The following is a 24278-nucleotide window of genomic DNA, read 5'->3' on the forward strand; positions in this document are numbered from 1 at the left end:
TAAGATTTGATTTTTTGTCATGAATTGATGCACCTAATTTTAACAATAAAATTATATATAATATCTGGCTACTGTTTATTATGATTACGAGAAACCATGTTGCATGGCTTCAAATTGAAGAGAAAAGTCCCATATCTGGCTACTGTTGGTTAGATTTAATATGGCTGTGAGATTTGGATAGCTACCATCTTGTCTTGCAAGGTGGGTATCTCTTCTTGAAAATCCTGAATGTACAAATGGATGTAAGCAGGGAACGAACAAACACTAATCAATTTTTCAAATCGAAATCTTCAAGACTAGTGACAACAACCAATGACTAGACAATTTTAAATTTGTTTAGGGTTCTTTGTATCAAAGAATGTCTCAGATTGGATTTCAAACTACAACATCTGTGTAACAATTATCCAATAAAAAAGTTAACTCCTACATAAATATAATGTTATCAATATATATATATAAAGGTGAAAAAGAAGAAGAAAGAGAAAGTGGGCAGTATTATCATTCTTATATTACACATAAAATTAGTAAGAGCACCATAAATATAAATATTCTAATCATTGAGCTAAATTACGAAAACTTTAGTGTCACATCAATTTCTGTAGTCTATCTTCATTCATTTTTCACACTAACTTCTCACACATCTATTGTAGATTTATCCGAATCTTTTTAGAATATAAAAACTCTAGTATTACATATATTTCTCTATTCTATCAGTATTCATTCCATATCAAATTCTCACACACATGCAATAGACTTTTCCGAGCCTTCACAGACTCTAATCCATGTTATTGTAACCCATCTTACATACTAAATTGCATATATCAATTGATGACAAGAAATCACATTTATAAAAGACATAAGGTTCAAAACTAATTGTATAATAAATCAATAATTTCGAAGCTCAGTAAAAGTAAAAAAAAAAAAAAATCGCATGTTCAGTAGTTTGATTGGATTCAATAGATCACATAATGTTAAGTTAAAGAAAGGAACATCTTTTCTTAATTTCCAATATATATATGTTTCATTTTGTTATAAAGTTTACGGTATTTTGTGTGGTTGGGAGGAGATCTTCATTATTTTGTTATATTTGTTTCCTTTGGGGATTCCAAAGGCAAAGATGCACACATATAATGGAACCAGATGTAAAATGGTTCACCAACAGACAACCCGTAATTGTGAACCATTGAATCGAATGCCAGCGAACCCTTCTCTTCAAAACCTTTCAATCTCTTCACACTCCTCCATTTCCAACCATATTTCTCTCTATCTCTAATCCTTAACAGCCCTACTTTTCAGGGCCATGCACTGTTTAAACACACACACACATATGTATAACAACGCCATAGGTTTTCTTTCTAAAAATAAATCCAAAAAAAGCCAAACTCTTTGATTCCAATTCATAAAGTTTCTATCAACATTTTTATCTTTTTCTCTCTTTTTTTTTTGGGTGTAATAGATCATATATATATATAGACGAAAGCTTACTGAATATCAAGATGGGTCGTGTTAAATTGGAGATTAAGAGAATAGAAAACAACACAAATAGGCAAGTTACGTTCTCAAAGCGTAGAAATGGACTCATCAAGAAGGCTTATGAACTTTCTATCCTTTGTGATATTGATATTGCTCTCATCATGTTCTCCCCTTCTGGTCGTCTCAGTCACTTTTCTGGGAAAAAAAGGTGCCATTTTCATTTCATCTTCATCATTTTGTTTTTACATTTCTGTATAGCAATATTTTCCAATACCATGCATGCGATATAAATATATATCAAATTTGTTTGAATTTTTACTATTCTTATCTTCATAGAACCGATGAAAAGATGAACTCTGAAGCTAGGGATTAGGATCTTTTGACCGGACTTTAAACAAATTTCCGACGTACCCTCCATTTTAGAAGGAAAATGAATAGCTTATTTTGATGACATGCCACGTTTTTTGATTGCTAGATTTATGATTAATTATTGGGAAATTGAAATTTTTACTATAAAATAGGACTGTTTATACAAATTTATTACACTTTTTAGATATTAAATATTTATACAATAAAAATAGCATAACACTTAGGGGACGTTTGGTTTGAGTAATGTTTTATTACCAAAATAGAAAGATTACTTTGAAAATAGATTACTTTGAAGATTATTGGGTATAAATGATTATTATGTTTGATAAAATTTGATAGGTATAAATAATTATTGTGTTTGGTTAAAGGTAATAAAATATTACTAGTAAATTATTTTACTTAAATTCCCTTAAATATAATTATTTTTAAATATTTTTTATATTATTTGTCATATTAATTAAAAATAAATTTATTTTTATCTCAAAAAATTAATAAATAATAATATAATTATAATAAACTCAAGATTATTTTAGTAATCTTTAAATACCTAAGGTGAAGGTGGTAATCAGATTACCATCTATATTACCTGTCACGTTAGTATTGATAATAGAAGATTACTGTAATATTTTATTACTGATAAACCAAACAAAGGAATAAAAGATAGATTATCAAGATAATCTTAAAAGACGCCAACCAAACGCCCCCTTAAACTATTCTTATCTTCAACCATGAATAAAGATATAATTGACGATCTGACCAATCTATTCTTTTATAAATATATAATTCAGAATTTGAGATCATTTATAATTTTTTTTGACTAAAAATCTCACCAAGCCCTATATCTAATCAAAAAATCTGGCCGTCAGTAATCAACAATCAACAATCCAAAAATACAAAAGAAAAATGATGATATAACAAAAACATAGGAGTTTTTGTGTGATTGAACAATAGTCTTGTATGAATTTTATATTTTTGTCAAATGTAACGGTATTTTATAATGTTCAAATTTTATGGTACAAATATTTAGTATGTAAAAAATGTGATAAATTTATAAAAACGGACCTAAAAAGTGGCAAAATTTTGAATTTCCCTGGATCACTAGCAAATTTTTTTTAGTCATATAATCATAATTAATCAACTTAATTACTACGTAATAATGCATTAAGTGTTATTCTCCTGCCGTATTTTACTTATTTTTCCGAATTTCAGGATTGAGGATGTGTTTTCTCGTTTTGTTAATCTCCCCGATCAAGAAAGAGAACAGTATGCTCTTTAAATATTTTTCTAAATTAATTATTAAATTTTCTTGAATTCTCAATTATTCATTTAATAAAAGGATTTGTTGCAGTGCTTTGAATTTTCCTGACCAACGCAGACACCCGTAAGCCTTTAAACCCTTTATTTTCTTCATAATCATTTAATTATTTTAGATGAAGTTGTAATAATTTCATTTTTTTTTTTCCATTTTTGTTGCAGTGATATTCAAAACAAAGATGTAAGATAGACAGCTCTTCATTAGTTTTTTAATCATTAAAAAAAAAAAGAATTATTTCGTTAAAACTTGAAACCCATCTTGGTGAAAATTTTGTTGGGTTGAATTCATGCAGTATCTGCTAAGGGCTCTGCAGGAATTAAGGAGTGAAAATGACATTGCTCTTCAACTAGCCAAGTTTGTTTCTGTCTCTAAACCCTATTTAAGAAGTTTTTTCAATTCAAGTTGAATGATTTAATGAACTGGTTTTGATTATTTTCTTCCTTTTGTGTTCTTTTTTCTTGATCCTCTCTGATGCTATAAAACAGTCCTGCGGCCATCAACAATGACATTGAGGTAAAATAAAAAAATAATAGTGATAATATCATAAAAAACCAACTATTTTAATGATAGTCTCTTTCTCTTCTTTATTTCTAGAGATAGCATCAAGCCGGATAGGGGTTAAATACCATTTCCTCAGGAAAATTTTCTCTCAATTTCGTCTCCCCATCCCAGCAAGAAATTTTCCCATACTTCCCTCTCTATCCTCGTTAAAAAAATAATAAAATATTTACTAAGTGTTAAAATATATTTATAATAATTAAATTTTTTAAAGTTAATCCAATAGATAATAGTTTAGAAATATGTGGTAGAAGAAATGAATTAGAGAGGGAATTGATCAAAGATATATATCTGTATCACCAACTGTAGCAATTTTAGCCGTCCTCATCCCTGTCTTTACTAGAAAATCTCCATCTCATTCGAGAGGGGCAGGTTGAAGACCTGATCTCACTATATGAATTATCATCTCTATTTATTCCCAAAACGTTTCGGTAATCGTTTTTCCTTATAGGAACTCCAACATGAGGTTGGCAGGTTGCAACACCAACTTCAAATGGCTGAGGACCAGATAAGGTTTAATTAGAATTAATAAACATATATATATTCATTTTATTTATGGTTATTCAATGATTTTACTGATTTTTCCGCGTGAAAGCAGGACATATGAACCTGACCCTTTAAGGCTAACATCTATGAAAGATATAGAATCCTGTGAGAAAAATCTTGTTGATACTTTGACACGAGTAGTGCAAAGAAAGGTATAATTGCATTAATTTTTCTTCCCCGTAGAGTTCTATTATTTCTCTAATTCTTACTTACTTGAGGTTGCAGGATTATCTATTGAGTAACCATCTATCTTCTTACGACCCATCTAGCATGCAGGTAATTAATTAGTATGCTAAAAACAACTTGTAATATGAAAATGGGATTTCCCAAATTGAGTAATAGTTTGTTATAAATTATAATATTGCATCTCAACAACAGCAATGTCAACAAGCAATGCCAACCTCTTTTGAGAATGAAGTTGTTGGCTGGCTGCCTGATGGCGACCATAACCAAACCCAAATGTTCGATGCATCAGCCTCTCTAAATCAACTCAGGTAACACTACACTACCACATCTCTTCTATTCTCGTTTGTCCCACATACATATAATAAAGAGCAATGTTATATGTACATATTTTTTAGTATATAAATAAGCGTTATTATATGATTAGTTGTTATTTATTATTAATTGAAAATTTAAACTTTCACACTTTGTGTTAGAACTCCTCGTTGAAGCACTTGATTATGTTTTCAGGGATTTATCAACTGCAACATATGAGCCATTGTTGGCAGGAACCAGCTCGAACACAGGTCCACATGGCATGGGAGAATGCCAAATGACAAATCCGGGTGGCGAAAATTATCCGACATGGCATCAGGCTTATGTGCCAACAGGGCTCGGTTCCTCTTCCATGTCATCTACCTTATACCCTCACATTCAGGTTGATAATTATGATTATTTTAACCTTGTAAGCCATGTCTAGGTTTGTGATTTGTAAATTAAAAAGAAGTATGATATGAGCTGAGCTGGTTGGGGCATAATATGGTGTGTGCAGCAGCATGGGTTGATGGGTACAGAGGCAACAGAGATTATGCAAGGTGAGCAGGTTGATATCCCAATCAATAGCCACAATATACAATCGGACAATGAACAAAATCCCACAAGTTGATACGCCAACCCAGTTCAAGTTTTGATACAAACTTTCATTGTACCGTATTGAGAATATTTGCGTTATTTCTAATGTAATTTCAATACAAATATATATAATGTAATCATAAATATGTAACAGCTTAATGTGCTAGGAATTAATTCATTTTTGTCATCGATAATTAGGTTTCTTCTTCCATTACACAATGTCCACCCCACCAAATTAATGACAAGCTATTCTCAACTCTGATATTGCACATATAAAATTCAGCTTCTAGTTCTACATATATTTTACGTTTCTTCATAAAATTAAGACTTGATATATATATATATATATATATATATATATATATATATATATATATATATATATATGTTTTTCTCTTGTTTTATGGTAGATAGTTTGAGGATAATGGTGGATGGCTTCATGAATTAGTGTTGATGGCGAAGTGAAATGCTGTGGGGGTGAAAGTGTTCGTGGTGGCTTATGACTGAGGACAGCTGGGGAAAGAGAAGAATCTTTATGAATTTCCGAATACCCAAGACTGGAACTGGAATCGATCGGATAAGTTTTTTTCCAGCGGGATACTTGGACCTGCTCACCCCTAGGTTTGGTTGTTAGATTTGAGAATCAATAGTAAAGGCTCATTCCAGTTTAAATTGCTCATACCATCAAAAACTTGAAAGAATTTCATTGACAAATATACAAACCAAGGGAAGAGAAGACACTCGTTTATGATCTAATAACAACACAACTGCCACGGAAATCAGCACACAATTGTTCAAATCATAGCAATACAAGCATTTCTTTTCTCAACTGATTGCTGACAAACAACTATGAATGTTTCTGCTTGATTTAATATTGTTCTTCCTTTTTGTCATCATGCTTTCAAATACACCACCTGCAAGGAGCATATATAAAGATAAATTTTCCAAGAAAAACCAACAGTTTCGCAGAGACTCAACAATTCATTTTTTTCAAGAGCAAGCCGTTGTATTATGCATATGGCAATCAAGAAGCAAAAGATGTATTTTAACAAACCAACCTTAATGGTTATCAAAAACCCAAGGTTCATGCAAGAAAAGCTCCCTGCCATTCATTTGAACTGTTCCTGCAGCTATATCCTCTGCACGTTTCCTAGCTGCCTCAGCTTTTCGAGCTGATGTATCAGCATCCTACAAAAGGTAAAGATATATTATCCAAACAGACAAAGTAAACAAATATCCATGCATGACATATGATAGGGAGATGGATGCACATTCACCATAAAATGCAGAAAATGATATCAGTCCTAAACACAGATAACAAACAAAGGAAGCTCCTTTCTCAAACCTGCCCCACTTCAGAATCGCCTCCTATCCACGGGGAGAAGCTTAATTTCACTTGCAAGAAGGTATACTCCATTTATAATAAATGCATTGAGATAGCTACAGAGAATGGCTACATATGATTTAGGACCACAATTCAATTTGTTACTTTTCTTTACCATTAACAATAAATAGCTCATTGTTGCTTTGAGAAAAATATGAAAAGAATTGTGATATACACTTTATCGTTTCACTTAAAGAATCATTTGATTCTCAAACATGCGTTAAACAATGTCAACATAGATTCTGAAGACAGTTGGGTTAGAAAAAAGAAACAGCGGTCATGATCCAAATGACAACACTGATAATCATCACTGGAAAACACATTTACACTGCCAACAGTAAGGTACCGACATCTCATTCAATAAAATGGGCGCAGCTTACCTTCTTCAATCTTGGACTACCACCATCAATCTGTGTTTAACGAAAATCTATAAAGCTTTTCAGGGTATACTCTTGCCAATCAGACGTACTAATCTCAGCATTTTGGTTTCAGTGCTGATGCATTAACAATACCTTATATAGCAGATTAATTTATCAGTGGTACGTATGAAGGAGACATTTTAAATGAACATAAGAAGTGCCCCCTAATTCTTAAAAATACTGGCCAACATATTGCGCGTACGAAATACCAAACCAATTTTCCAAATGAACAATATTAATTTTCCATAGCCCTGCTCTATCCCTAGTTTGATTATTTAATTCCATCAAACCATGCACAGTAAAAATTGATAAATCCCTAAATTTCAACTTCTAGGACATCAAGTAGGAGACAAAAGATCATACTCTACATACTAACTTAGCCAACAATTTTCTCCTCTAAAACTGAAAACGAACAGCTATAAATGCGTAAACTAACTTCAAGACAAGCGTCAACAGATCCTAACAATCTCGGTCAGTTTCGGTTTTTAAATCAGATAATCCAAAAAAGAAAAAGAAAAAAGTGTAACTGTTCCATGATGTCAAGCGAAGGAAAAAAGCAAGACCTTCTGGCGCTTCCAGGAGAGAAATTGGGCCGGGGTGATGGGATTGGCGGTAGAGGGTGATTTCTCGTTTAGTTGCTCCTCTTCTGCACCCATGATTTTTCGTTCGTCTTCCTCTCTTTTCATTCGGAGTTGGAACCTAAAGCCGATTCTTCTGACTTATGAGGGCATGATCTGCTAGCGAAGGGATTTTGGGGAACTAAACGGCGTAGTTTGATGTCTGACTTTCAACCTCGGTTTAGTTCCAAACGGTTGGCATTTACTGTTTTTTAATTATGAATAAATAATTAATTAATTAATTACAACAATTAAAACCCAAGTGTTTTTTTAAAATTTTTTTAACATAACCACCTTCTTTGTTTTTCTCAGGGGAGTATAAATAATTAGCTGTTAAAATAATAAAAATAATATTGATAATGATCGAATATTTATCTTTCTGTTAGTTTTTTTCATCTAATATTAATTTTTAATAGAATTTAATTATTTTAATTGGATATAAAACACAATGGATGAGTATGTAATATGTATAATACAATAGGTTATATTGGAGACAAATTGAAAATAAAGAAAATTCAATCGAACAGAACTTAAATAAAGATTTGTTGGGTTATTGAGTATACGCCTATTTATTACCCATAAATGTAACCTTATCCACATAATCATGTGACTAGAAAATGCTATCAACGATATATATTATGATATCAAGGATAACGATGATGTTAATTGTTTTATATATGTGACTATTAACGTGAGACTGAGAAGTACATTTTCTTTAGAGACCAATATTAATCTTTAATAGTCATAGAATAACGTAATAAAGAGTGATGATTTATAAGAGATTCAATATGAAAGAGGTAATACCCATCATAAAATTGATGAAGATAATTTTATAAATATGTCTAATATTAAGTTATTGTTAATTACAGAGGTCAAGGGACATATAAAGATAATTGAAACCGTTTGGATGATCATGTATAAAGGTTGCAAGCCCGTAAAATATGTTTTTGATTTGACAAAAAAAGAAAAACCATATAAGGATAAGACCCTTTAACTAAGAGAAAGATTTCAAAAAATTCATACACACAAGAAAGAGAGTAAATTTAGAGAGCTCTTTGGCCGCTTGAAGAGAAAGAAAAGACGCTCAAAAATTAAAATGATTTAGTCATCAAAATTTCACCTATCATTTAAAAATTTAGCTTTCAATCGAAAACAAGTAGGGCTTTGATGTTCAAAATTTTAATTTTTATTATTGTTCTAGCATGTGAGATCAATTTTAACATCTAATCACATGATAAAGTATTATTATTTATATACAATTTTATTATTAGGATATATATTTAATTTCAAGCATTAAGGTATAGAGATGGTCAGTGGATCGTAAGAAAATTTACTCTTCAAATAGAGAACATTAATACAAATATGAACGACATAATTCCAAAGAAATCCCATATTAATGCTAACATTCCCCTTATCCATAGTTGATGGGCAAAAGGCACAGAGCATTTTTCTTATTCATGGTGATACCTGGTACAACATCAAAATCTAAGTCCTCATTCTTCATCCCCAGCGGCATTTCCCAATCAAATTTGTAAAGAAGATTAGCAAGTGCAAGCTCCACAGTGGCTACGCCCATCTGTAATCCTGGACAAATTCTTCTTCCACCACCAAATGGTATGAACTCAAAGTGTCCTTTAAAGTCTATAGAACTGCTGATAAATCTCTCCGGGCAGAATTCATCAGGGTTCGGCCAAGCTTCAGGGTCTCTTCCTATAGCCCATGAATTCACAAAAACAAGTGTTTTAGGCCGTATTTCAAACCCCTCTATGATGCACTTTTCAGTTGTTTCTCTTGGGATTAGAAATGGAACTGTTGGCTGCAATCTCATTGACTCTTTCACTACAGCTTTCAGATAACTCAACTTCTGAACGCCATCTTCATTTACAAAAGCTTTGCTTCCTATTTCAGATCTGATTTCTTCTTGTACTTTATTCATTACTCTAGGATTTGCCATCAGATGGATCATCGCCCAAATTACGGTAGCTGCACTTGGGTCTGAGCCACCAGCAAACACATTCTGCGGAGTAAAAGAAACAAATTACATATTTGTGATTTGAAGCTAAATGTTTTGCACTAGAACAATATTTTCTATATAAATAGGTATGTATTTAATTATTGAATATTATTTTATTTTTAATATATAAATAGATATATATTTAATTATTAAATATTATTTTATTTTTAATTTAAAATCATCGATCACTTGATGAGATATGTAAAAAATATATCTAAAATAAATACAAATAATTTTATTATTTGGATTAACGAGGATATATATATCACCATAAGAATTGCTTTGATGTGATCCGAAGTGATATCAACTTTAAGTCCTCCAACTTTTTGTATTCGAAGTAAAACATCAATTATATCCTCTTGCGCATTTCTGGGCATCTGGGAGTCTGAATGTTCTTGGAAAATTTCATTGAAGAATACATCAAGTTCCTTGAAGTTGTTTTCAAGGCGTTGTATCATTCCTCTAAGTTTGTCAACCCAGCCCATGAAAGGAAAATAATCTGAAACAAAGAAGCTTCCTAACATAACGTCAGTTTCATGAAGCACAGCATAAAATCTACTTCCTTCGCTTTCATCATCCTCATACCTCTTGCCAAAAGCAAGTCTGCAAATAACGCTACTCGTCATAGAAATCAGTAACTCACTTAAGTTAACTGGTTTAGAAGCAGCAGCTGATTTTGCTATCTTTTGAATCATACGGGAAACTTCATCTTCTCGAGTGGGACGAAATTGTTGCACTCTATTCTGGTTGAAGAGATGCATTACACATAATTTCCTCTTCTCCCTCCAAGACTCACTGTATGGTGCAAAAGCTAAATCTAAGCCATTGTAAGACAACTTTCGCTAACCATGCAAGGTGGGTCTACTGCAAAATGCAAGATCATGAGTCTTCAACACCTCTTTAGCCATTTTTGCTGATGAAACTACTAGGGTTTGCACAGAGCCAATACGTAAGGACATAAGAGGGCCATACTTTTGAGAGAGCTTCCGCACATTTTCTGGGTTTGAGGCATCAAACTGGTGTAAATTACCGATCAAGGGAAGCCCCCTAGGGCCAGGCGGCAATCGAACATTTATGGGGGCTTTGTATCTTTGGAGAAGAAACAAAAGCAGGATTGGTAGAAAGAAAAGAACTAGAAGCATGAATGCCATTATTTTCATATCTATACAACAGATCATAAGGATACCTCAATAAATAAGCATCAGAGATTCAACTATTTAATATTTTTTTCAAATCTTTTTACGTAATTATTGATAGTGAACAACAGTTTCTGATTTGATGGTGTCGTGTGAATCGCTAGAATCATGTGAAGTGGTGTAGGTAATCCAATAAATAAAGAAATCATTTGATAATGCCGAATCTGTAGAAACACTGAAGAAACCTAAAACAGAAGTTACCCAAGGGAACTGGAGTGGAGCAGGCCACATATGGTGAAAGATCTTTGTAATGGCATACCAGAAGAACAATAATATGCCCAAGGTGCTATATAAAATATATTCTAAGTCTTCTTTAAACGAGTCGGGTGAAATAGTAACAACTCGATGCACTTTTTTTTTAATACAATATTTCAAAAACCCAATAACTCAATCGTATGGATATATAAAATACATATTTTAAAGTGAGTAAACAACTTCATAATCAATCTAATTTACATATACTGAATTGAATCATGTGAAAAGTTGTTTTCAATGAAGGCGTACGCCTTGGGAGGGGGATCTCTTCGTATCTTTTGTTGAAGTCCACGTTTCACCCCAGATCAATTCAATATGCATGGGCCAAAGATTTGTTGAATTTTCAAACCGTTACTTACCAAGCATTAAAAACCTAAACTTTGGTTAGAGTATTAAAATTAATAAAATTAGTTAGTTTTAAAAATAAAATTATTATTTAATCAATAATATATTAAAAATAATAAAACTTTATCTCATTTTTCTTTTTAGTTTAAAAAACTAATAATTTCACTTTAAAATTAAACTTTGAAATGTTACATTTTTCTTTAAGAGTTCAATTTTTCAAGGACAATTTTCTAATAAACATTTAGCTTCTCTCGTGCAGCTTCCAATGATTGTCTCCGACGTCAATTTGTCTAGGTGTCTTCGTTATCAACAAAAGTGAAACTATGATCTCTAACAAAGATGCCTAGATGAATCAACAGTAAAGACGAGTGTTGAATGCAACGTTAGAGAGGGAGAGACATTGTCAGGATGGAGAGAGAATGCTGGAAAGGCCAGCCGTTCGTCAAAAAATTGTTCATAAAAAACTGAAACCCAAAAAAGGAAAATGTAAGTTATCAGTCATTAATTATGAGGAAAAACTATTAGTTTTCTACACTAATAAGAGAAATGAGATAAAATTCTATTATTTTTAATATATTATTGATTAAATAATGATTTTCTCTTTAAAACTAATTGCTCTGTTAATTTTAACCACTCACAAATGAGAATTTAAATTTTTAATATTTAACATATATCAATTTGAACATTCAACAAACCTTGGGTGGAATAAGGCTTTTGGCCATATGTATGTGATAAATTTGTAAGTTATCATCTGAAACTCATTAGAAATATTTAAGTCTAACAAATCTCACTTATATACTGTATAAACAAATATAATATATCAATCACTGAGGCATAGAATATTTATAATTAAAACTGTAACTTATTCAGTTAATTTTTTAAAAAATTTTAGAGCAATAAAATTATGTGTATAATTTTATACACAAAAAATATATATGATTATATGAGTAAATATTATTTTACTTTTAATTTTCAACTATCGAAATCATATGATGACACGTCGTTATTTATACATATAATATTACTCAATTACGAATTATTATCATATTTAAATAAAAAATTAGTGGTATTAATTTTTTTCAATTATTTAATTATTTGATTTCATTTTTTTACATTTGTAATCCGAAAACAAACATTTTAGATTATTTACCAAACACTCACAACTAGATTATGATTTTTCATAAGTCATTAATGATAATTTATATCAAAGATTAAATAATTAATTATTATAAAATCAATTTTTCCTATATTCGTATACATAAATAGGTACATATTTATACGCGTCATCATATAATTAGGTATTATATTATTTTTAATTTAAAATTATTTAATCATATGATAACACATATAAATGTGTACCATTTGTATACTTAAAATTGGGACGTATAATTTTATTGATTCATAAATTATTATCATAATACAATAATCACAAACTATGTCAAACAATATTTCGTGCAAGAAAATTGGAGCTGGATTGGATTTCATAGGTCACCTTCACCATTTGGCTAAGCAACCTCTAGCAAATGAAAAATATTCAAGTCTATCTCTTCTCTAATTAGAAGATCAAGGAACGGACACTCAATCATAATTGAGCCATACTCAATCTTATATTAATATATAAAAGTTATAATAAACTATGTGTACATATTTTTTATACTCAATTTGGATACATAGATGATGCGTTATCATATAATTAGATAATTTTAAATTAAAGATAAAGTAACACCCAATCATATAATAACACATTATCTATATATTTAAATTATGGCAAAAAATATGTATACATAATATTGCTTTAGAAGTTAACATCCAAAATTTTACAGAAAGTTGTATTGAATAAGGGGGGGTCTGGTTTGGGGTAAAGAAAAATTACCTGCAGCTATACTGCCCAAAATAGATACCATATTTGTTTATGAGAAGGAATAAAGCTAAAAATAAAAAAGCAATGGTAATCTTATCAGCCTATAGTTCTACGTGGCAAACCCAATAAAACAAAGACAAGAATAAATTACAGATTAACAACATTATTTAAAAATTTTTAAATTAAAATTAAGACAGGCAAGATATTCTTACCAGCAAGGATCATGCGAGCTGCATTTAAACTTGCAGCACATTTCTGATGAACTTTACCAGAAATTGCAGTCGGAGGCCCCGAGACTGGAAAGCTTCCATGGAATGGTTCACCTTCTCTTACAGCTGAAGGATCATCAAGATCTAGGCTTGCTATGAGCTCACCAGCCTACAAGAGAATTGAATTCTTAATTTTCATCAATACAGCAGATTTAAACTACTTACTTGGAAATCAATATACCTGCATTGCTTGTCCTTCAGCCGTTTTAAACCGGATAAGTCCAGAAGCAGGTGAAAGAAGAGGCATACACATCTTCATGACCTCAACCTCAGCATAAGGTGTGTCAGCATCAATGTGACTTACATCTGAAACCAGATATCTCAGCAGCTCGCATGGTGTCTCTGCCACTAACTTTGATGGATCATGATCCTTCTGAATACAACAAAGATAAAGAAACAATTTACCCCAGCTAAGCTCATAAAAAAAAGAAAAATAAGAAAGAAAAGAATGTGTGGAACCTGAAGCAAGCAAGTCCTTCCATCAATAAGAAGTCTAGTTCCTGCTGCCTCTTCCTCTGCATATGTGACATGACTATTTCCATTCAACTGCAACAAATTGAAGCAGATAATTACTTTTACGAAATTTCAGATGTACATAATATGCAACTTTCAATTTCTCACCCCCCATGATTGTAGAATTCTCTCTGGTACTAGGAACAGAAATTGATTCTTAATTAGATGAAATAGCATCTGCCTAAAATCCTTGATATTTTTTCAATTTCTATTTAATAACCCAGCTCTTAGGTATCAAACCAGAAGCCTAACCACTCAACTAAACCCCCAAATTCTCTCTTTTCCTGTATAAATTCAACTAGGATGCTTTAACTCTTGAAGATAACAGCAAGTGGAACAGACTCAAAATATTTTGTATGGTAAATTGCCCACACAAGAAGAACCATATTTAGTGTTATGAGCAATACATTGGGCCTCATACATAAGTAGCTTAGAGAAACCTGCACTCTGAATGTACACTATATAATTTATGCATCTGAACAACCAACAGATGAAGGTCCGATGTGAAACCAACAGAATTAATGGTCAGAATTCCTGAATTACCGTATAGACTCATTAATTGTAGGAATATAATCCAGACATTTGGTAATGGTAATGCTGTAACACCGATCAATACAGATCCATTTGTTACAGATCAGTAACACCAATAAGTTTCTAGGACATGCTGTGCATTAAGTGCTGGTTCAGAAGAATTCACGATAAGCATGCTAAGTCCCAAGCATAAGGATCCACACCGATACTATTTGTTTAAGATTTTTGGATAACTTGGACTATAAAACTCGTTATAATTTGGTAAGATCAGTAAAGTTGTTAACATAACTTAGTAGCCTTACCATAGTCTAAAAACAAACATAAAAAGAGTAAAATCTATGAGAATTACGTAATCTACAAGTAAAATAAAATCTTACCTGCATGAGTAAACCCCCTATGAATCTCTGCTTCAATTTCTGATTCATTCATTCTCAATCAATAGCTCCCAGGCGCCCCTCTGATCATGTCAATCTAGCAATAGTTTTCCAGAATATTAAGGGAATACTAACTCCATAACTCCTATAATCATGCAATTTGAAAAAGCCAAATAAAACCTTGCGTCATTACAATTCCAACTGTGCATTTGCTCCCTTCGATGTTCAAAGAAACTTGAGAGTTGACAAGTGATATGTGCTGCAATTGGAATAAATATATATTATTATGATAAAGTTAAGTTTACAAGGGCATGCACAAAGGAATCTCTCAGCACCTTGGGAGGGATTTGTCCCTTTTCAAGATAACCAATGTAAACTGAAATCACAGCAGCACTGCTCACTGATGCTTTCTGAAATACCAAGTACAAATGAGCTGAATACGTGCACATGCCTACACAAACATTTGCACACCAGTATATACTTATTGTGCAGACACTTACATGCAGAGCACCACCAACAACAGACAGATACCACAGAGGCCTTTCTGCTCTAACTCGCATGGCAATTCTACTATCCAGCCAACCTGTATGGATTTTATTTTCCCTGTAACCTAAAGCCTGTTTGACACTTTTAACTTGAGTTTGATTGTATTTGTGGGTCTATATAATTTTCAAGGTGAAATAATGATTATAATATGGATAAGAATGCCAATTAGTGAGAAAGTTTACATGTAAAAGATCAATTGTGTAATCAACATTGGTACAAATTTCTCAACGAATTTGAATTTCTGTCAGCCTAAGAACCGTATTTGCAATAGCTAGAGCTCTAGATTCTCCAAATGCAAAAACATGGCCTGAGGTAAGATGCAACATATTATTTTTGCATCAAAACTACTTCAAAGCATACAACAATAAGCTCCATTTGGAGAAAAGACATTGCTACAAAAAACAAGTTTACTCAAAAGTGAGACCTCCAAAGAACTTAAACCACTTTACTACAGTCTTGGAGTCCACAAAGAGTCAAAAAATTAGTGGGAAACAATTTTTTACAGAAAATTGAAACTGCACCAAAAAACCAATTCTAATTGCATCAAATGTATTTATTTTAATTTGCTCGATCAAACTTAACTTCCAAGCTGCCAGATAAAACTTACCAAATTGAGAATCTGAGTATTCATGAATGCCTCCTCCAGACTGCGATTGACAATTTCAATCACTATTAATATTGAACATCTAAACATTAATTTAGACAAAATTAACAAACATTTACCTTAACAGAGAAGTAAGGCCAAACATTTGGCTTGCTTTTAAAACTCAGCTCCTGCAAAATGTTGGTTAAGCACATTAAGGTTCCTCACAATCAGGAATCTAAGATGCTTCAATTGAGACTCCTTCCAGAACCTTCAGGATCTAACCTGCACTTTGCCGCTAGTAGGCTTAAAACTATCATTGGGATCCTCACTTGTCACACGGACAGCTACACAGTGACCTTTTGGCCTTGTAGACTCAGCCTTGTCAAAATCAAAAGGTGTGGCAGAAACCGAAGTTTTCCTCCAAGCATCATACCCTCCACCATGTTGCATTCCATAAAATTGCCTTATTTCTAATTAATTGAAACATATAAACACCAAAATGAAGACATATACATTGAAAACAATTAAAATTAAATGTATTTCTAATTAACTATTGAAACAATAGCATTGAAAGGTACAGAGATCAGGTAAAAAAATACCAGGAATTTGCCAGAGAGGAATACCCATCCCCACTGAAACTTGGGCTGCTGGAAGATTTATTTCAGCAATCCAATCTGTGACAGGATGTTCCACCTATAATAGTGTAAACTACAACTTTTTAGAAAGATTAAAGAACATATCAAGTAGGACACTACAATCAAGCAATAAACGGTCACTTCAAATTTTAATCAGGTGACAACTGACAACCAATGCAATTTGTCCATGCTCTAAGACATTAGTACAAGTGCCAAGTGATTTCTCTAAATCACTGCACAGCTGGATTGTTCTGTAACAGAATGAAGTAATCCTAAGTGAATTATTTAGCACATAACTTTTTATAATCTGGACTGACAGCAAGCAAGCAATGCCCTTTTATAAAAAGCTAATTCAAAGAGATCATACAAAAACCTACAACCATAAAAACTGAATATCTAGTGAGAGTAAGGCATGGGAAGAATCCAGAGAGAGCCATGTTACATACCTGTCACCAAGGATTTAGCTCTAAGAAATAGTACTCGCTCGTGTCCATACTGTACAGATATTCAACAGTAGCGGCTCCAACATAGTTTACACATTTAGCCAACCTTCTAGCTGCCTGCGCCAACTTCTTCAGAGTCTCTAATGGAGCCATAGTAATTGGGCCCTCCTCAATTATCTACATAACACAATGCATCAATAATCTTCAACAATAAAAAGGGAAAATTATTCCACATAGATAGAGTGATGCACTAGCAATGTTAATCCTCTATATTGCACAAATAAACAAATAAAAAATTAAAATTTAACCACTAGTTACAGACTAAAATAAATTTAGTGATTGCATCTAACAGATGTAAATACCTTCTGGTGCTGCCTCTGAACACTACAATCACGGCTATGCAAAGCTGCAACATTTCCATACTGATCATAGAATAACTAGACTTCTAAATGTCAGCTCTACTTAGAGAAAAACCAAATAGGTTGTCAGAATAAAAACTTAAGTCAAGCAGTTAAGAGTAAGCACTTTCAGAACTAAGGCATATTATCTTACCTGAGAAGCAACCTTCATTATGAATATGGGCGAGCCAGGAACTTTACCTTGAACTTGTTTAAACAGTGCTCTAACTTCATCATCATTATAAACCTATAAAGTTCAAATAGCATCACGAATTAATTCAAATCATCAAGCTAAGCATTTAGACGATCCAAAACCAAACCCAACTTGTCAACCTGACATACAATTTGACAGTCTAACATTTCACCACCTATTCATATATTTTATTGTCAATATAAAGAAAACTGGTTTACGACCATCCGCTACTCTGTGACATATTGACTGAGTGATACATCCACTTCTATCGGCAACTTTCTCATGTATCAAATAAACCTTTCTTATTCCTTTACCACCACCACCCCAAGATGCCTTGATCATATCAGGATAACCCACTACTTGACAACTTGCAATAGCCTCCTCAGTTGTATAAACACACGCTTGCTTATATATTTTGTCTTGAATAGACACCAAGCAACCATCTGGAGCCATTTTCACTTGGAAGAAAACAACGGAATATTAGATGTCAGACAAGCTGAGGAAAAAATTAAAAAAAGGAATTAAAAATAAAATCATAAAAAACTTTAAAGAAAGCAAACTAATTACATGTGAACCACTTGATGGAAGTGTAGGGACATCTGCTGCCTGAGCAATTAATGATGATCTTATCTTATCTCCTGTTAGAACCCAGCTCTTATTCAACCAAAACATAAAATTAAAACATAAAAAACATAATAAATTAAAACTATTTCATTAACCAAAACATTACAATAATAAACTGAATATTTCGAGAAATTCAAGGTCTCCTATTTTTCGGCCGTTCGAGGCATCGGAGATCTCCCACAATCAGCCGAAGATGGTTGCCCTTAAACCAACCCTAATATTTTTCTTCTTCTCCCTCTTTTAAAATCCAAAACATATATTTATAATAAAAATAGATCATTAGATTGTGGACAAATATCTCAATTCTAATATTTTTCTCCCTTTTAAAACCATCTTATCTTCAAGATGGATATTTATATAATGATTTTTTTTAAATTTTTTTGATATTTTTATTTTTTTTAATTTTTTTTTTCTACCCTCTCTCTCTGTTGTTGCTTCTTCACCTTTTTTTTCTTTCCAACAGCCCCACGTCTTCCCTTTTTCTCTTCCCAAGAAACCTATCTACTGCCTTCCCTTCTATTTTTCCAACTACAGCTCTTCTCTTTTTCCCAACAAGCCAACCACTACTACCCTCCAGCCCTCTTTTCTTTTTATTTTTTTTCTCTCTCTCCTTTCTCTTTCTTCTCCTTGTCTTTTTCTCTTCTTCTTTCTTCTCTGCGTTTTCTCCCTTTTGTCTTTTGTTTTTTTTTTTTCCGCTTCCGTTGGCATCTCATTTTCTTCTCCTTCTTCTTTTTCTTCTGTTTTCGTTTTACTCTTTTTCTCTTTTTGCACTTTCGGACTCATTTTTTCCTGTGATGATTCTTCTTCAAGTGAGCGTCATCTGTGAATATTTTTCAGCGACTCTTCACTTTTTTCGGCGAATCTTCACTTTTTTGACCATCTTCTGTCTTCCCCATTGGATCGAATGCTCTAATACAATTTTGTTAGAAACTCAACTCTTATTATACTAAAACATAAAATTAAAACACAAAAAACATAATAAACTAAAACTATTTCATTAATTAAAATATTACAAAGATAAACCAAACATTTCGAGGAGTTTGGAGTCTCCCATTTTCCGACTGTTCGAGGCATCGGAGACCTCCCTAAATCAGCTAAGGATGGCTGCCCTTAAACCAACCATAATATTTTTCTTCTTCTCCCTCCTTTAAAACCCAAAACATATATTTATAATATAAATGGATCATTAGATTGAGGACAAATGTCTCAATCCTAACATCTCCCAATGTTGCCATGAAGTAGATGGGAGCCCAAGAAACACGGTTCCCTTTGCATTCGGGGCATCTAGCAGCTCAGGGTTCTCCGAGGCATGGCCCCAACCAGGCCAAACAGCATCAACATGTGTAATCTCTGCCACCTATGCTACCAGAAATATCAACAATGAAAATTGTAAAATCATGTCTCCTGAGACTGGAATAATCTATTGATCTTCAGTATCAGATAGCTGAATAGGCAACTCATTTCTTTTGTAAAAAATTTTTAGCTCAGCAAAGTATAACCTTTAAATCACTAAATTGTATTTATATTGAAAGCATGCAATCAGCAATGTAACTTAATGAAATTTCTGGCTCAAATTGTCTTTCTTAACCCAAGTTGGTTTATCTTCTTCAAGGACACTATTGAAAGTGGATATATTTATGGATTCTAATATACTCACCTCTACGATGAGCTGCACGTTAGCATAGTTATTGTTGTTTGTCCCACCAGGAACTTCAACAAACTGATCCGCAATTCTTATATGCTTTGCATTGATTTTCATATCCTCAGGAGTAGCCATGGCAACCAATAGGATTGCTTTCTCTGTGCCAAAGGTTCATAAGCCCATGTCCTAATGCTACACATAAATTTGACAGCCGCCATTCCATTGTTTGCAATTAAAATACTATGAATTGGCTTCTTCCCTCCAAGGGTATGACAGAATTCATCAACTTCAGATTTATTAGCGGGGTTTCTAATTGGAATTACCCCATTCATTAATCCATTGGCATGCCCAACTGCCATTAGCAATTTCCTTTGGGCCTCTGACATTCTGCAATACCAAAAATGGTAAGGTCAATCTGCTGGAAGCAGTTTGATAATTATAAAATCAAGTTGTTCTCATCAGATTGGTTTTTGACAGATTTATACAAATGATTTAAATAAAATTATTCCAACTCTTAGCTTCCACCTGTTTATTTTAGAGAATGATAAGAGTTGAACTTTAACCCCAAATCAAACTTACCAAAAGCAGGCTCAATCCATCAGCAAAGGTGAACTTCTAAGTAGAAAACAGTCAAGGTACAAAGGCTGAGTTTGAAATTACAAAAGTGGATTCGGAATTAAACTCCAATTGTGTGACACTATAACACATTTCTTCAGTGGAAACAAATTTTGTATGCTTACGTATATACAATTCCAAGTATATTCCGAGTCTACTGGCATACTAATGAAGCATCCATTCGATGTGCAACGAATCAAATTCAACCATTTCTGCTGTAAAAGTCCCTTCTATATTCCCTGGTGGCTTCAAATCGATAGCATAAAAGACAACCAATAGTATGACAAGCCTGAAAGATTAACGTATGTATCAAGACAAAGATCATCGTTATGGAGCTAGGTTCACAAAAACGTTGATTTCAACGAAAAAGTTTTCGCTTTAAAAAAGGAGTGTGAGCACTTGAAACCCCATTAACTCAACAAAAGGGAAGAAGTATATTGTAAAATATCAAGTACAAATCAAAGAAGCTTCAAACCCAATTCAGAGTCACATACACCTAGCATACTCAGCCTACAAACACCATGATTACAAAAAATAAAATTAGAAACCCTGTTGTAAATAGAGTGAGGAAGTAATGAACCTGAAAAGTGAAACAAAATTCGAGAAGCTGGGATCAAATTGGGTTCAAACTCTGTTTCTGGATATAAAGCTTTAGAGAGAAAGAGAGAATTGGAAATGGAACTAAGACAAAACAGAAATTAGTTAAGCATTTGTTTCTGGATCCCTTGAAGAGGTTAATGTTACAAAGATGAAGAGTTAATATATTAGCAAGAAAGTGAAGTAACAGTTTTAAGTAGGATGCAGAGAGGTAGGTTTGAGTTAACGAAGGAGGGGCTGCTGAGTTTTAACAGCCTTTAATGAGTTCGCTTGCACGTGGTGCCTGCCTCTGCCACACCGCACAACAACACAAACACCTCTTTCTTCCCTCTCCTCCTCCTCCTCCTTCTCCTTCTTCTTCAACTTCAACTTGCTGGCATTTACAAGTACTCTTCTACACTCTATATATATATGCTCGTTTTTGGCTCGGTTCGGCTCGTTTTTCATATCAAAATGATATCGTTTTGTGTATATATGGATCAAAACGACGTCGTTTTGTATAAAAAAATTTTAAAAAAATCTGTCCTGCCAAGCCGAGCCAGCTCGAGCTCGTTTGAGCCGAGTAGAGCCCGGCTCGTTTCAGGCTCGAACTGAGCAGAGCAAAGCCCGAGCTCGAGCTGGCTCGGCTCGAATCCAGCCCTAGCGCCAACAACCCTCTATGGTCTGGATGACGAATTCTAAATTTTGGTTGATCATACGTAACAAATTTAATAATAATTAAAAAAAAAAAAGGGATTTGTGTTTGCATATAGAATAGAGGAATGGAATATTTCGTGGGAGGGTTAATGGTTGGTAGTTAGGTCCATACAAGCCAATTTTTTTTGGTTTATTGGGTAAATTTTTAAAATAGGAGACTTCATCCGTATTGATTATACGAATAAATCTGAGATAAAATAATTAGACTTACAATTACTATAATAAGTAAGTTTAAGATAAAATTTTAATGTTTGACTAGTTTTATTAACCTAAACAATATCTTTATTACCTTTTAATTTTGATGTGTCTCCGCATATCACATGACATCAATTACTTTATGTTTGATAGCTACTTTTGTTATATATGGGGTGGGACATGGTTGATATCCCAAGGGATTAAACTTTTCGAATATTATTGGTGTGATACGAGAATACTATATGAAGCAGTTCCTTCACATTTGGGTGGAAGGAAGGATAAATCGAAATAATGTATTAACATGAGGCTTGTTCAAATATTGTTTGTACGAGAATACTAGATGAAGTAGTTCCTTCACATTTAAAGCTCAAAATTGACGACTTGGACCAGTTGATACTGTTCCAATTTTTCCTTGTCATGGGTGTTTGCCCAACATGAGTTTATTGCTACATAAAACATATATATTAAAGAGTATAAAAATAAAGGCTAGATTTTGATTTTATCATCGTGCAACACTGTTTTATCAGTGTAATGAGAAGTGCAAAAAATTCATAAAAAACACATAGAAAATATATTATAGACAGAAGAGAGACGGAAGGATGAAATTTTTCTGATCATATTAAACAAGTGAAATCTTGAAACACGAATATAATAATCAGTTTTATAATCATATACCACATATGTTAAGAAGAATGACTATTATTAGCAGGCTGAACTAAACCCCACCAACACATATACTTCTTCCACATCTAATATTGAAACTTCCATGCCTTCTTCACTTTCAAGTTTTACATGGGTGCTTTCAACATTTTTCACTCATATGTGCTGCTAGATGTTTGTTTCCTAGCCTATGGTTCTTCTATGTTTTCCCTTTAAAATGATTAAGAAGATTGAGCATAAAACAGAAAACCCAAACCAGAAGTGTCATACATAATAGTGGGAAAAAGATGAACCAAAACTAAGACGGGGGCAGATTAAATACCACCAAGAAATCATCAAAATCCTCACATCCTAAACAACAAAGCAACAACCACACTCATAATAATAACTTCCAAGGAAGCACAAGTGCTGTATGTTCCACCATGTGCTGACGGTTCCCGTGCTGGAGCTTGGCCGGAGGGCTCCGAAGGTGGTGGCGTTGGAGTCTTCTCCGGTGGTGACGGCGGGTTAACTGCACCCAGTAGAAATATTAGAAAATGGCTTCTCTAACACAAACAATATTATAAATACAAAATTATAACACATACCGGGAGCTCCACCCGGAGGGGAAGCAACTGCATTAAAAAATAAATAATAAATATGTTTAATAAACATGCAAAGAAAATATGGCAAGATTAGAGAAATAAGATATTAAACTCACTGCTGCATTTGCTAATGGGGGAAGCAGAAACCCCACAGGCCCAAGATAGGGTTGCAGCCTTAGTCATGTTCAAATCAATGCCCAAAGAAGCACTGCTCTTCAATGCTTCACAAATGCAACCAGCATTTACTCTCAGCACCGATTTAAATGCAGTGCAGCAAGAAGGGTCTGGCTTTGCATCTTCGCCGCCTTTACTCAAAAATGGAACACAGTTTGCCATGTTATAAATGATTGTGGAGCAATCCGTACTTGTTGATGATGGAGAAGGAGCCGGTGGTTCAGGGGTTGTAGGAGAACCACTGGCCACCGCAGCCAGTGTATTTGCTAACAGTAAGCAGTTTGCCAAGAGGATTTTCGCCATTGTTGTTTATAAATGCAGCCGCCAAAGTTAATATTTAAGAAGGGTAATTTTAAGTGTCAAATGTAGTTTTATATCAGAAGATAACATATCGGTTTAAAATTCTCCTGGCTCCTGCTATCTCTCTACAAGAGGTCAAGTTCCCTACTAAAACGGGGAAGTTATTGATTAGTTCTGATTATTATCTCTTTTTTCATCCAATCAAACTAAACTAAGTCAACACACTATAGTATTTTGGGGTAAATTTTAGCAAGCTATTGTTGCTATTCACTAATAA

General features: G+C 33.2%; 3 protein-coding genes and 2 pseudogenes across 3 annotated transcripts; 1 reads left to right on the plus strand and 4 right to left on the minus strand.

Moving 5' to 3' along the window:
• The first annotated feature begins 1496 nt into the window (after positions 1-1496).
• On the plus strand, positions 1497-5369 carry LOC123202901 (agamous-like MADS-box protein AGL104). The gene is made up of 12 exons (XM_044619052.1): positions 1497-1681; positions 3052-3105; positions 3191-3223; positions 3319-3337; positions 3450-3511; positions 3643-3670; positions 4167-4228; positions 4314-4413; positions 4487-4537; positions 4640-4755; positions 4955-5141; positions 5256-5369. Exons 1-12 carry the CDS (start codon positions 1497-1499, stop codon positions 5367-5369), a joined length of 1011 nt encoding a protein of 336 aa, XP_044474987.1.
• A 645-nt stretch (positions 5370-6014) lies between these two features.
• Positions 6015-7894, minus strand: LOC123202839 (zinc finger CCCH domain-containing protein 15 homolog). The gene is made up of 3 exons (XM_044618991.1): positions 7702-7894; positions 6394-6523; positions 6015-6249 (listed from the first exon to the last, which is right to left on the minus strand). Exons 1-2 carry the CDS (start codon positions 7822-7824, stop codon positions 6395-6397), a joined length of 252 nt encoding a protein of 83 aa, XP_044474926.1. The 5' UTR covers positions 7825-7894; the 3' UTR covers positions 6015-6249; position 6394.
• Positions 7895-9069: 1175 nt separating this feature from the next.
• On the minus strand, positions 9070-10920 carry LOC123202798 (annotated as a pseudogene).
• An 844-nt stretch (positions 10921-11764) lies between these two features.
• On the minus strand, positions 11765-18762 carry LOC123202799 (annotated as a pseudogene).
• A 4525-nt stretch (positions 18763-23287) lies between these two features.
• LOC123202902 (non-specific lipid transfer protein GPI-anchored 31-like) lies at positions 23288-24004 on the minus strand. Its single transcript, XM_044619053.1, has 3 exons — positions 23644-24004; positions 23531-23557; positions 23288-23454 (listed from the first exon to the last, which is right to left on the minus strand). The coding sequence occupies exons 1-3, from the start codon at positions 24002-24004 to the stop codon at positions 23288-23290; spliced, it is 555 nt and encodes a 184-aa protein (XP_044474988.1).
• Between the last annotated feature and the right edge of the window lie 274 nt (positions 24005-24278).

The sequence above is a fragment of the Mangifera indica genome, chromosome 19 (genome assembly GCF_011075055.1).
Source record: "Mangifera indica cultivar Alphonso chromosome 19, CATAS_Mindica_2.1, whole genome shotgun sequence".
Taxonomy (NCBI): Eukaryota; Viridiplantae; Streptophyta; class Magnoliopsida; order Sapindales; family Anacardiaceae; genus Mangifera; species Mangifera indica.